The following is a 15,358-nucleotide window of genomic DNA, read 5'->3' as shown; positions in this document are numbered from 1 at the left end:
GGAGATAATGATCATTTGTAGAGAGGAAAGTGAATGATCCCAGTTAACCCTATGCTTTATTAAGAAAATGAAATCTAGAGTTTTATTGTGAGATAATATAATTATAAAATTATGCCTATTGTTTCCCAGAGGATTCTATGGAAATAGACTATACAAGCTATAGACTATATAAGCTATATCCTAACCACTTATAAAAATAGCTCTACAAACTGGATAATGACTGTAAGTGGAAACTTTCACGAAGGCACAATTCCCTCATAAATCCCCATCTTTCACAAACCAGAGAACCCATTCTGCATATCTTTATTTCCTGCTAGGCTAATATATTTAGGCTTAAGCTACCGAAAGGCTACCATAAAAAAAAAAAAGGCTGTCATCAAACTCACAAAGGCAGTCTAGAGCGGAAGTGTAATATAGCTTGTAAATTCAATCATCTTTTTGTGGTAGAGTCTAATATTCTGGACTAACAGGTGCTTTCGCATTGTCTTAAACAGCATTAGTAAAACACTCTTCTTGCAGTGCCTGGCATAGAATGCAGAGCGTTCCCCTCTGCTAGGAAGTATTGCACCTCTGAGCTCCATCTGCAGCTCATAATATTTTTTCCCTTATTTGAAAAGTCAGAGTTCTGAGTTAAGTCAATAGAATTTCTAGTTAAGAGGCAAAAAAGCAAATGCTACCAAACACAAAGGATTGAAATTGTAGCCAGGTGTGGTTGCTCATGGCTATAATCCTAGCTACTCAGAAGGCTGAGATCTGGGGATCAAGGTTCAAAGTCAGCCTGGACACAAAAGGACCTGTGACTCTTATCTCCAATTAACCCCTAGAAAATGGGAAGTGGAGCTTGGCTCAAGGGTACTGTGGTAGCTTTGAGCTGAAGAGCTCTGGGCTAGCACCCAGGCCAAGTTCAAGCTCCATGACCCACAAAAAAAAAATGAAATTGTATGCATCTACTTGGCCAGAAGGAGTTACTTTATGGTAACAAAAAATTCACGCATATTTAAATAAATAACAGACATTAAGGTGAAGAAAATAAAATAAAAAGGTCAATGGCTTTTGGAACTTGAGGAAAGAAGAAGTCTAATTTGGTTAAAAATCATGCTGAAGATCTGGAAGTCTAGAGTGGTAGATATACTCACCCTAGATACAACAGCCACCTCCAGGTGATGAATGTTTCATGTAGAGATGGGCTCTTGTGGCTCACACCTGTAATCTACCTGTTCAGGAGGCTGAGATCTGAGGATTGCAGTTTGTAGCCAGTCCAGGTAGACAAAACAGACTCTTACCTCAGTTAACGACCAACAACCTGGAAACAAGCTGGAAATGGAACTGTGGCTTGAGTAGTACAGCCCCATCCTTGAGTAAAAAATGCTGAAGAACATTGCTTAGGCCCTGAGTCTTAGTCCCACAGTCCCAGGATCAGCACCAAAAAGAAAAAAAGAAAAGAAAGAAAGAAAGAAAAGAAAGAAAGAAAAGCCCTTTCATTACAAAACAAATGATACAGTTAACTATTATGCATTTATAGAATCTAAACATAAAGAAATGCAACATGATATATATATGATTTATTCAAATCAATAGCATGCAAAGGCATAAATCCCTCCCCGTGCATGACTTATTTTTCACACACATATTAGCAACCCAAACCTTTGTGGATTATTTCGCCACCACTAAAATGAACACACTGACATCATCAACAATCATATACTCAAACACATTGCCATTGGACTGGTTGACTGGTTTAGAAGTGGAAGAGAAACAAACAAACAAATTCTCAAACATTACGTAAAAGTTGACTCTCATCTGCCAAGCCACTCATTTAAAAATCAACTATTTGCACTTAAAAGCTGCCACTGTTATTTCACCACTAATTATAGCGGAAACTCAATAAATGTCTGACCTTTCAAAGAATGGGTATTTATTCATACTCTCAGTCTGGAAAAGACTTCCAAAACCACTTTGGCCAAAAGCCAGGTCAAATATTATTTTAACTTCCTTCCAAACTATGACAAGTCCAGCCAACTGGTCTTTTCTGCAAACTCTGTCCCTGCCTATTGGGTCCTGTGCATGCATTTTGCTGTGGGAGTGTCTAAATGGTTTCTCTTTAACTAGATTGTTTTCTCATTAAGGGAAGGAATCATACAGCTCACCCCTCTTCATCGCCTCATAGCTGGCCAGTACACTTGTGACTGAATAAGGGCATTCAATATGGAGTTATTCAACAACTAACTCTTCATTAGCAGTATATGAAAATCTATCATGTGGACAAAAAGGCCAAAAAAAAAAGATTGCTAATTACTTCTACGTCAAGTCAATTCATAGACTTATTGAATTTTATTTTAATTATACTCATTGGCATTTATGGAAATGCTTTGTAAAATGTACAGCTCCTAAGTCATCCTGGATAAGGGATAAGAACGTATGGAGGAAAGAAAAACATGAGTTTCAAAAGAACTTGACTGAATTTAGGGAGAGCAGAGCCTGGCCTCTTACAAGGCCATTTGGATGCAATCCTGGCAGGCTAGAATTCTACCATTGAACCACTCATGCCAGGATGCCCTGTTGGAAAGCATGCTGAGATCATGCAGGTAAGCGAACTCATTCAGGTAAGAGAACTCCTGCAGACAAGTGAACCTATGCAGGCAATGAGATTCATACAGGGAAGGGAACTCAGGCAGGAAAGGGAATTTCCGTGATGGAATTTCCGTCCTCTCAAAGGTAGTCCTGGATATAATACTGGCTCTGTCAGTTTGCCATAGCACCCAGACACTTCCCATGTTTAACATTTGGTTTCCTCTTAGGTAAAACATGACTAGGTTAAGTGATAGCCAACACCTCTTCCAGCTCTACAATTCCATCACTCAATGTAGAAACTTGAGTTCTATTTACAAGAAGTTTGTTTTAGTGAATGCAACATTCTGGAAGCCAGCCAAGCTCTGGGCACGTGTGCGCATGCTTTCTTTCCAGGGTGCTGGAAGAAGGTTAGAGTTTAAACAATGACCCACAGCAGAATGGGCCAGGCTGAAGGATGAAAAATGGCTTGTTCATAGACAGATAATTGTTATTGTTTTTTAAAAAAATTCTTCACAAAACATGTCTAATCCTTGGTCATCATTTGTTTAAGTTATATAAATGACTGTCAACTGGGAAACCCAGTTTGTCATCTTCATCTGTGATTTATACCAGACTACATAAACGATATGATGTCTTAGATCTAATAAGACATTTATCTTCATGAAGGAGGCCCTGTGAGCCTGAGTGACAGCTTACTTACCCTTATCAGTTAACTCAACACCCAGGCCTGAATTTCTCCCAGGGACCCGAAATCTGATGGACTCACCTGAAGCCAGCAAAAAAAAACAAACCCCAAAAAACCACTTGTTCAGAAATCCACTCTGAACAACCAAGGGGATGTTTCACGGTGGAATGTATTATTGGGCTCCCAAAACACAGACATGAAAGCAAGTTTTATGTTCCTTTACAGTGAGAGCCTCTAAACGCACGTAACTTCCATTAGCATTGACATGAGTCATGTGCCTTTATTAAAGCAAAAATAGATCTTAGAGCTAACAACAAAGACGAAAGCAATTGTCTCAAGAATCAAATGAAGATGCCCACTTCTTTGAATGTATGTGTGCATGAAGTAGATTTACTTACAGACTTTTACAGGGAGACTAGCGAGTCATTTTCATTATCTTCGTATTAAAGGATAAATAAAAGGATGTAAAACACTAACTATGTTCACACAGTTGATGTAATTAAGAAATATAAACGAAGCTAGATGCTGATGCCTCATGCCTGTCACCCTAGCTACTCAGGGAGCTGAAATCTGGGGATTCCAGTTTGAAGCCAGCCTCCGCCTCAGTGGGATTGGAGTGTGGTTTTGTGGTGGAGTGCTTGCCTACCCTACATGAAGTCCTAGGTTCGATTCCTCAGTACAACATACACAGAAAAAGCTGCAAGTGTTGCTGTGACTCAAGTGGTACAGCACTAGCCTTAAGCAAAATTTAAAGCTCAAGGATGGTGCCCAGGCTTGGAGTTCAAGTCCCACTACCAGCACACACACACACACACACACACACACACACACACACACACATACACACACACACACACACGAGAAAGTAACAGTCTCCACCCTATTAGGAAGAAGGAAGCAAGTATCTCTGTGTTTTTATTTTTTGTTTTTGTTTTTGTTTTTTTTTGTTTTGTTTTTGCCAGTCCTGGGCTTGAGCTCAGGGCCTGAGCACTGTCCTTGGACTTTCTCAAGGCTAGAGCTCTACCACTTGAGCCTCAGCACCACTTCTGGCTTTTTTCTATATATGTGGTACCAAGGAATCGAACCCGGGTCTTCGTGCATGCTAGGCGAGCACTTTAACCACTAGGCCAAACTCCCGGCCCTCTCTGTGTTTTTAGGTTATTAATTCTTGCTGTTTCTAGTTCCATTATCACTGGAAGTAGGAGGCTAGGTATTACAGGCTCTGGGTAATCAATGATTGAACCTGCAATAAGGCTTCTAACATCACACATGAAGGCACTCTAAAATATGCACATTTTCCTCCAAAGTTGTCAGCAGGATTTTACTGAAGATTTATCCTGATCAATGAGGTCATTTACCTCTAATCTCTGCATCATTAATTCACATACCTCAGTAAACATTGTAAAGTGCTGTTTATTTTCTCTATGAAACAATATAATTTACACCCTAAAACCAGCCTTTGGTTGCTTGCAACAGTGAGGATTTCAAAGTGGATTTTGAGCAAACATGTTTTATATTCACTCAATAAAGACTGGCAGGGGTTATTCTAGACTTAGCTGAAAACTCCAGCCTAATAAGGGAAGGCTGTTATAGTTCTAGAGATAGGATTTCATTTCATTTAAAAGAACCCTTTTTTAAATGATTAGAGCTCTTTATAAGTGCCTAATACTATGACCTTAAAAATGCACGGAAAACAGCTGGATACATATACAACTGTAACTAGAAATCTGGGCACATGCCTCCCAGAAGACAAAAGAAAACCTAGGCTATCTGAGAGCTGAAGAATATCATGGACAATGTAAAAATAGAAGACTACATTCAATAAAAACTTCGCAAAAACACATAGCACTTAAGCACAGACCTAGCATTACCACAACAGAAAAAAAGAAAGGCTCAATGAAATCCAAAGAATCAAAGTAATCTAAACTGTATCTTAAATTGTAGTGTGAGGAAATCAGAAGTCCATAACAGAAAGGCAAACTTAAGAAATGCCTAGAGCTTACTCTACAAACAAACAAATCAACATTTAACCAGAACAAAAATAGTACAAATGCTTCTAAGTAACATGTAGGTTTAGTGCAGTAATTTTTACAATTATCAGGGCTACTTTTATAAAGGAAATGACAGAGCACTTAGAATGAGATTATGAATTATAACAAAAGCTATGCATAGGAAATTTTGTGGGATGCTAGTAACACAGAAGTTAGAGAAGAATTTTCTGCTGTGGTTAGATTTATTTTAAAATGAGCATTATATTAATTGGAAAAACGAAGGCGAAGCACGGGCTGGCTCACAAGGATTAGCTGTGTCATCTGGAACTGAGTTAATTCATTTCTCCAAGCCTCATGAAGTTCATAGTCCCTGCCTCTCTGAGCTCCTTTGAGAATTAAATGAGATAATTCACCCAAAGCATTTCATGGTCTCTTCTAACTCCTACATTCCATGATTCTAGCTTAAATTCCAGCCACAATGCACTAAATCTGCATTTCATTTTACTTTTTTAATTATTATTATTTTGTGGGTCGTGGGGCTTGAACTCTGGGCCTGGGCATTGTTCTTGAGCTCTTCAACTCAAGGCTATTACTCTACCCCTTGAGCCACAGAGCCACTTCCAGTTTCCTGTTGGTTAATTGGAGGTAAGAGTCTCATGGACTTTGGTGCCCAGGCTGGCTTTGAACCATGATCCTCAGTTCTCAACCTTCTGAGTAGCTAGGATTACAGGCATGAGCCACTGGCTCCCGGCTGCATTTTCATTTTATAATACTAAAATAGTCTCTAAAGTGCATTAAATTCCAGTGTCTTCTTCCCACTATTAAGAATAAAAGCCTGTTGCTATTGCTATTGTAGGTGTAGTTACTTGTTGTTGTTGTCTTTAGGGGGAAGGCAAAGAGGGTCACAAGAATGGAGGCGGAGAGTGAACAAACGCAATCGTGTTATTCAACAAACAAATATAGAGAAAATGAACCAGGTGACTTGTAGGCAGGTACAGGAGGGGGAAACTGGAAGAGAGCCTGAAGGGAAGGTGTGACATTTTCCAAGAGGGATTTTACTCTTACCTGACTTATGGAATCATACCCCATCTTAATAATAACAATAAAAAAGGAAGTTTAAAAAAATTTTAAAAAGTTGCTGGGAGTTTGGCCTAGTGGTTGAGTGCTTGCCTAGCATGTACGAAGACCCGGGTTCAATTCCTCAGTACCACATGCATAGAAAAAAGCCGGAAGTGGTGCTGAGGCTCAAGTGGTAGAGCTCTAGCCTTGAGAAAGTCCAAGGACAGTGTTCAGGCCCTGAGCTCAAGCCCAGGACTGGCAAAAAAAAAAAAAAGTAAAAAGTAAAGCCACCGGAGAGAACTGGGGAAAGCGAGGGGAGGGTAACATTGTCCAAGAAAGGAACGTACTGACTTATGAAATGGTAATCCCTTTGTACGACAAGAAAACCATAAAGAGTGTAATTACAATAAAATTATAATAACAGTAAGGTAATTATAAAATGTAATTACATAAAATATGTTGTAATTGTAAAATATGTTTATGATAAAATATGAAAATGAGATTACATTTTTAGAATGAAAAGAAAATAAAACCATTAAAAAGAAAACTAAACCATTAACACCCACAATGATCAACAAATCCCCAAAGCTAGGGATTGAACTCAGGACCAGGGATCTACCACTAAGCTACATCTCCAGCTCTGTTACTCAGAATCCCAGATCCAAAACCGATTTCTATTTCAGAACTAAAATGAAAGCAGATAAATGAAAAACTTGAAAGTATTAAAAATAACACTAAAAAAAAATCCTCTCCATTTCTAGAATGTTCTCTACCTGAATGAAGGAAAAGCACAGAATTAGAAAATGGCCACTACTGGTATTTCTGAGATTTATAATTCCTTTTAATTCAGCCAAAATTTATCAGTTATTCCTCATTATTTTCATCATTACTCTTCTACAAAGACAGTTAGAGGCCTTTACTTTTCCAGTTTATTTCCCATTTTGTCTTCTCTAGCCTTTAACAACCTGACATAAAACCAAACACTAAATATATTCTCATTTTTCTCCAGGTATCTCTGTCCAATGTTTTCCCTAACTGGAATGCAATAATGTATAGTAAACGTTACATTATTGTGGTTTAGATTTCTTGGAGCATAACTGAACTTTTCTCTTTCTTCCAGAAGGAGTCACTCTATCCTATTTCTAAAACAATCTTTTTCCCCCAACCTGTCTCTTAACAAGAGGGTGAGACAGGAGTTAATTATCATCAATGCAATATTTTTACAGCCACATTAAAATCCATTGTAGAATTTGGACATTGAAATCAGCCAGCTCTTGAGCTTCTTAATTGTCTGGGGTTTTTTTGTATTTTTATTGGTCTTGCTGTTTGCTACTAACATTTCTTCCTCACTAGGGCACAAAGTACTCTTTTAGCTTGGAAAATCTACATGGTGACTCCTTGTTCTGAGGTGTGTGCTCCCTGGTGGGGCTATGTTGCAGTGGACAAGCAGGAATCTCTAGGGCATGCCCTGTTCTTACACTGTGAGCAAAGGAGAAGAACTGGAGTAGGTGGTAGCAGTCTTACTTTCATACATGGTTTAATCTGTAACTCTGCTTTTACTTATTTATTTATTGCTGTGCACCTGGCCAGGAATCTGTATCCCTCTCTCTTTGTCTTATCTGTAACAATATGACCCAAACCCAGCATGCACTCAGATCATTGCTTCTCAACACAAACCCTGTGGGGAAATGATCAGACCATGTGTGCTTCTATAAGTCTACTTTTTTTTTTCAGTCCTGGGGCTTGAACTCAGGGCCTGAGCTCTGTCTTTGGGCTTTGTCCTCAAGGCTTGCATTCTGGGGTTTTCGTGCATGCTAGGCAAGCACTCTACCACTAGGCCAAACTCCCTACAATTCTACCTTTAGGATGCTATTCTGACTGGGGTAGTAGGAGATCACAAAATGGAATGAATTACTTTAAAAAAAAAAATAAGGATAAAATTCCAAAGACCTGAAACAACTGTTGCTATAACACACATTAAAGGAAAAGATATATTTTCTTCTTAAAGAATTGCCCCAGTTATCTTACCAGCAAATGGAGACAACTCGCTATTTGCTCATTGGTCTACTTTGGGCATTTCTCCAGTGAAATGGGCAGCTCCAGGGAGATGGGGGTTGCAGTTACTGCTTGCATGGTGCCATGGATTATTCTGGAATCTCTAAATATGTATTGTTAAGATCCTGAATCCACAGCCTATTAAGTGTTAGTATTCTGCATAATGGGAAATGCAAAGGCTGTGTGTGTATGTGTATATGTGTGTGTGTGTGCGTGCGTGTGTGTGTGTGTGTGTGTGTGTGTATGCCTGTGTGCCTACACATACATCAATATTGGGGCTTAAATTCAGGGCCTCATGTTCTTGCTTAGCTTTTTTTACTCAGGGTTGATGCTCTACCACTTGAGCCATGGCTCTACTCTAACCTTTTGCTAGTTAAAAAGTGAACTCTAGAATCTGTTTCCTTAGCTGGAAAATAAGAGTAATTCTACTATCCATCTCTCAGGACTGATCTGAGGGTTAAATGACATATGCCAGGTGCTTTGAACACAATGTAGAGCACATAGTAAGTGCTTAGTAAATGCAAGCTGTCATGGTTCCACTTATCCAGGTACAGAGTTCTCTTAGGAGAGAATTTTGGCCATGTTTCTATATAATTTTTTAAAAAACAGACTTTTTTGTGGGTCATGGGGCTTGAACTCTGGGCCTGGGTGCTGTCCCTGAGCTCTTTAGCTCAAGGCTACTACCCTATTCTGGGAGCCACAGCCCCGCTTCCCATTTTCTAGTCATTAATTAGAGATAAAAGTCTCATGGTCTTTAGTGCCTGGGCTGGCTTTGAGCCAGATTCTCAGATCTCAGCCTCCTGAGTAGCTCTGATTACAGATGTGAGCTACCTCACTCAGACAGATTCCTATTTTAATTACTATACAAATTTTATTTATAGATTTTTTTTTATGTAAAATTTTAGCAATTCTCACAATTTTTACCTCAAGGATATTTGCTGTTATCTTTAGAATATTTTTTTATTTTTGTAAAAATGTTGTTTTTCTGACTGTTATTACTGTTTATTCCAGGTTGGACTTGAACTCTTGATCTCCCTGCCTCAGCCTCCTAAGTGCTGGGAATACAGGCATGTGCCACCACACGTGGCTTAGTCTCCTCTTAATAAGAATATTCACTCCAGGCGAGGCTGAGAAATCAAAATACTGTAATGATTAGAAACTTCTAAGGCTCCGTGAGGGCCTCTGGGGCTTTGCCAGGAATAAAAGTCCTCAAGTTATGTCCGGGTACAGAAGCATCTATTGGCATCTATTGCACTTGAAGGTCTTTCTGGCTTCTTCATTGTGTGCTCAGCTGCGTTTGGGAAAGTTGGAAATACCAATAAGTGACCTATGGATTAATGAGGCACTATTGTTCTAATTCTATCAAGCGTTAGATTCATCCAAGCCCAATGAAAGGTTGGTTTTTTTCCTGTTTTGCACTGTTAATTTTCTACAATTATTAATTATCTACTTAGGTAATTATTAAGCTTTCCATTCGTGTAAAACCTAAACCAGGAAAGATCTTACTTTGTAAAGCCCAATTTTTAACCTATAGGTATGAGCAATTTTATTGCTGTACAAAAAGCTCAAGCACAATAAAAGGTTCTAGGTGATTCCCTCCATAGTTCTGCAGTGAAAGTTAGCACTTCCATGAAAGGGAGAAAAAATATGACTTACCAAAAGGAGGCCTAGATGAAATACAAATCAATGAACAAGTAAAACAAGAGAGGGGGGGAAAAGTGGATGTGATCATACACTTAAAATTTAGAAGAGAAAAATGGAAAGGTTACAGTTAATAAGGAGCAACAGAGACTAGTTAACAACTTTATTTCCCAACCTGGAGGAAAAGACCATGTTCTCAAATTAATATTCAGTTTAGCAGCTTCTCTCTACCTTCACCTTGCCCCCACAAGGCTGAAGAGAGACTGATAAAAGCTCAGACTAGGGCCGGGAGTTTGGCTTAGTGGTAGAGTGCTTGCCTAGCATGCACAAAGACCCAGGTTCAATTTCTCGGTACCACATACATAGAAAAAAAGCCAAAGCGGTGCTGAAGCTCAAGTTGTAGAGATCTAGCCCTGAGAAAGTCCAAGGACAGTGCTCAGGCCCTGAGCTCAAGCCCAGGACTGGCCAAAAAAAAAAAAAAAAAAGAGCCAGACTCTCTGTGATGACTGAATTAACCGTCTGCTCACCTGGCCAGGTGCCAGGAGCATGCCTGGCTTTCCCACTCTTGGGAAATCTGAGTCCAAAACAGAAGGTGGAAGCCAACAAGCCGGAATCTTTATATTGTACACCTTAAAACTTCAGGTATGTGTTGCATTCCACGGTGACATGCCATTTAATTTAAAAAAAACAAAATAATATTTATAACTGTTTAATTCTGGAACTCTTCCCATCCATAGAGAGTTGAGTAAAACTGGTGTCCCAGGTAATTCTGCATGGCAATTCTGTGTGTGTGTGTGTGTGTGTGTGTGTGTGTGTGTGTGTGTGTGTGTGTGTGTTCCCCTTCTCAATGAATATACTAGTTTGGTCAGAGGGAGGCAGAAAGCACAGAGTAGGCACCATTGACTCACTTGTAATACTAGCTACTCAGAAGGCTGAGATCTGAGTTTCACAGTTCAAAGCCAGCCCACCCAGGAAAGTCCATGAGACTTGTATTTCCATTTAGCCAGCTTAAAGGCAGGAATGGAAATGTGGCTCAATTGGTAGAGTACTGGTCATGAGTGAGAAATCTAAGGGATGGCACCCTGGTCTTGAGTATGTAACAGGCTCAAGGGTCCTCAAATGATCCAAAAGAAATTAATAATCCAATTGTCATTTAGAATAAATGGAAATTCTGATTTGCATGCCCCTCCATGAAGCCAAAAGACCCTAAGGACTGGCAATCTTAAGAGACTCTCCCGGCTTTTGAGCTACTTGTTTCTATAACAAGATGGATCCTGACGTCTTCCTGCTCCAGTATGGAATTAATATTTGCCTAAACCCATTCACTTCAGGAGTACAGAATTACCCAGGAGGCTCAGCGCCACAATGAAATAAATCATTGTTGGTTGTAAGTGGGTGATTATCAACACAGACAACCTACTGCTGGACTTAACACATCACACGTCAAAGATGGAGGGGGGAAAGGTAACAAAGTTGGGAGCCTTGGAATGCAGAAAGATGTCACTCACCCTCGTCTTGATAATCTGGCCCAAAGGGCACATCTGCCACTGCTGCCGCGAATGGGGGGCCTTGTGACACGCTGTGATTGTCATCAGAGCTATCTTGCCCAAGATCTCCTCCTGAGAGAGGAAAAAAGAAAACAGGTCAGCCTTTGGACATCTTTCTAAAGGCATGTGTAGATCTCTTCTGGTATTCACAAAACAAAAACGTTTCCCTCATTTAATTAAAAAAATGCTAGCTACCCATTAACATAGGAAGAAAAATAAATAATCTCAAGCATCAACTTGGCCGGATGGGAATTTGTCCCCGCAGGTAAGTCACTAGAACTAAGGAACTGTTTGCTTAGAATGGGAAGAGAAAAATATCTTCATCACAGTTAAAAAGAAACCCTAGCTAAAAAAAAAAAAAAAAAAAAAAAAAAAGAAACCCTAGCTAATGCTCCCCCTCCCATCAATTACAACCTTTACCCAGAATGCCTCATTTTTTCTTTCTACTCCCAAATGAAATGATCCCAAGGGTTAACCCTGTATATGTGTGTGTGTGTGTGTGTGTGTGTGTGTATGCATATATACGCAGCAAAGTCAATATCCCATCTTTCTCTGAAAAATAAGAGACATAAACACAGAAAGAAACTACACTTGGCTGGATTTTTATTCCTATTTAAATCACTACTTGCTTTGCAACCTTAATAAAGTTCTCTCTCTGTAATTCTAGTTTATAGCTTAGGCGACCAGCCTCTTAGGAATTCTAAAAGCCCTAAGAAGGTAATATTTGTTGAGCAAAATGACTTTGATAAAAGGGAATGTATATCTGATACCAAATTATGCAATTAAAAACAAAAGCTAATCCCTTTTGGGTGTTTTCAACCTACATGGATTGTATTTTGTAGAAGCGGCCAGTGCTATTATGATACTTTAAAAGGTTCAGGCAGAAGATGTGAGTGCTTTCGGAAACCGGAAGAAAATGAAAGCAGTACAAATGGCTTTCTTTAAAAAAAATAATAAAATCCCCGAAACAGAGGGTAAGTCTACTAATAAAAGAGCCCGGTCATCTGCTTAGTTCATTTCACAAATCCGAAAAAGGGATTTGCAACAGAATTTCATAGGATCTCAAATAATAATTTCCAAAGAAAATCACCAATGCTAATCTCAGTAAACATTGTAGGGTTTTGGCTGTGGATTTCAACCAGGGAGCACTGAAAGCAAACAGCTTACATAGAAACTCTATTGCTTCCCTTTAAAGGTTTATTTCCTACAATTAAACTCGAAGGATGGGGACGATATAAAATGATTTAAAAATAAAAAGCGAGAATGGTTGTGGCCTCTCTCTCCATAAATTAGATGATTATATCTAGACTCTTCTTCAAATGCTCAGTGGAAAGTAGATGCCTATAATTTAGCTGAACACCTGCAGTTAGAAGACTTTAAAATAAACTGGAGAGTTCATGGTAGAAAATAAAATTTGAACATATACAACAGTCACTGGCTCAAACCAAAAGAACTGTTTTCCTTTATTAAGTCACTGTGTAAGATACCAAGCTTTAAGTGTAAAGCATTACTGTGCAATTTCCATAATAACCAGACCAAAAAACCCTCCAATGTAGGGAAGAGGGCTAAAACGCTTACATTTTACAACATAACAAATCCACATGGTCAACAATATCATCCGTGAACTGCCTGGCTAGAAACTTAAAGTGAGCTTCAGTGCTGAAAGGAATTTTCATTTTGAGCCAAATCTAAAATCTTAATAATAATTATAACAAGAATGAAAGTGGCAAGGAAAGATACTTTTCAACTTCATTTTGGTCTCAAAACTTGGTGATGGCTTAAAAAATCTAGCAGATCTCCTACCAAAGGGGAGAAAAAACCATCGCGTACATTCTAGCACGTTAAGCATTTTTAAAGTGCAGATCAGGAATGGTTTTTGTTTTGCCATTTTGTGGGATTGTGTGGGATTTTGTGTGTGTGTGTGTGTGTGTGTGTGTGTGTGTGTGTGTGTGTACCTGTGCGTGTGCGCTTGCCAGTACCAAGGCTTCAGCTCAAGGCCTAGGTGCTAACCCTTAGTTTTTTTTCCTGCTCAGGCTGATGCTCTACCACCTGAATCACACATTTCCAGCTTTTTGGAGATCGTGGACTTTCTTGCCTAGAGTGGTTTCGAATCTCAGTCCTCATGAGTAGCTAGGATTACCTGTCTGAGCCGCTGGCACCTGGCTTGTATTGCTGTTGTTAATGAACTTTGTATTCTGTGAAAATGTTAGACCTCCACAAGTGTGCAGATACTAGAGTCCCCATTTATTCTTCACCATCACCGTCCATAACTAAAATACATCTGCTCAAACCAAGAAATGAACACTGGCATATTGAGAGTAAGTAGAGTCCAGAGTTGTGACTGCATTTCACGAAATGGTTCATCAATGTCCTTTTTCTGCTTCGAGGCCCAGTCCTGAAATGCCTTCCATCCCATTCCATTCGCATCTTCTTTCCTTACACGCCGCCCCAGCCCTTGAGTGGATGGCACACCTGATGAACTAACTGGGCTGGAGAAAGCCATTGCGCCTGGATTGCGATGGATGCCAAAATTGGGCTCTTGAACAACCCACCCCCGTGCCAAATGCCAGCCTGCACCCCTGCAACGCAGGCAACAAGGAAGAAAGAAAACAAACCCAAGGTAGCAAACAGAGCCCAGGTGCCTGGCTTGGTGCAGGGAGGGGCCACTTTAAACACAGGGCTCACCCTTGAACACCGCTGGTTGGCGAAGATGAAGATGTGGTTCCCGGGGTTTTAATGTCCTATCCAGTGGTCCTGACTCCCCCCGGGGGAGGCTCACATCAAATCTAGCCTGTGAGGCGGCCCAAAGACGCACTCCCGTGTCTTTCAAAACGGTGGCATTTGTAAGGAAATGGAAAGACTTGGAAAAAATCATATTAAGTGAAGTAAGTCAGACCCAAAGGAACATAGGCTCCATGGTTTCCCTCTCCTAGGAGAGGGTTACAATAGTCAAAACCTAGATGCATAAGGCCATATAGGATGAGGCTAAATGAAAGGACCTCCAGGACATGGAAAAAGAGCCATATAATGTGGGATTGTTGTCCTTAATGTACTGTTATTTCTCAGCTCTTTTGTTGTCCCGTGGTTATTCTCTTATTGTTACAGTATTTTATCTTGTTGTCTGGTATATGGTATATACAATTCTTTGTTTATTTGAAATAGAAAATGGAAGGGGGAAAACAAGATGAGGGAAAAGGATGGGGGGAGGGAATGGGGACAAAAACATGAGAAGGGGTATCAATGTGTGTGAAGTAATGCACCTTCTATCTGGTGAATATAACTGTAGCTCCTCTATTAATTACAATAAAAATATATGAAAAAAGAAAAGAAAAAAAAAAGAGTTTAACAGACAAAACAAAAAACAAAAAAAAACCCCGATGGTGGCGATTGGAGATGCATGGCTGAAAAGTTGTCTAGGGAATTAATGATGAGCAGGGCCAGGTTGGGTTTAAGTTTCACGTTGCGTTTTCCTTGAAAACCTCACAAGTGCGTGTTCTCCAAGTGGGCTCTACAGCTCTGCCCATGGCAACGATGAGTGGCCCCAACCGGGGTCCGCAGGGATCCGACATAAATGATGGCAAACCATAGTGACAGACATTTCCACTCTGCAACTCCACAATTAGGGCTTTGAACTCCATCTGCTTAGAGCGGCCTTCACACAGGCAAGACCCTGAGCCACCGGAGACACACCACCCCACCGAGGCGCTCCCACAATCCATCTATTTCTACTCGGATATAGATTTGAACACGCTATATCTCCATTCATCACATTCCCTGGCTCCCTCCCGCCTTTCTCAATTGTATTTCTA

At 39.9% G+C, this 15,358-nt stretch overlaps 1 protein-coding gene across 1 annotated transcript in view; it reads right to left on the bottom strand.

Annotated features, from left to right (window-relative positions):
• The window catches only part of Skap1 (src kinase associated phosphoprotein 1), a 255,916-nt gene that overhangs the window by 201,675 nt on the left and 38,883 nt on the right, over nucleotides 1-15,358 (bottom strand). The window contains exon 4 of the mRNA XM_090350691.1: nucleotides 11,511-11,621. Coding sequence (XP_090206817.1) covers nucleotides 11,511-11,621 — 111 coding nt within the window. The remainder of the gene's footprint in view (nucleotides 1-11,510; nucleotides 11,622-15,358) is intronic.

This window comes from Megascapheus bottae, chromosome 17, assembly GCF_031878675.1.
Source record: "Megascapheus bottae isolate mThoBot1 chromosome 17, mThoBot2.hap1, whole genome shotgun sequence".
In the NCBI taxonomy this organism is placed as follows: Eukaryota; Metazoa; Chordata; class Mammalia; order Rodentia; family Geomyidae; genus Megascapheus; species Megascapheus bottae.
The sequence above is the reverse complement of the archived record's forward strand: the minus strand, read 5'-3'. Positions and strand labels throughout refer to the sequence as shown.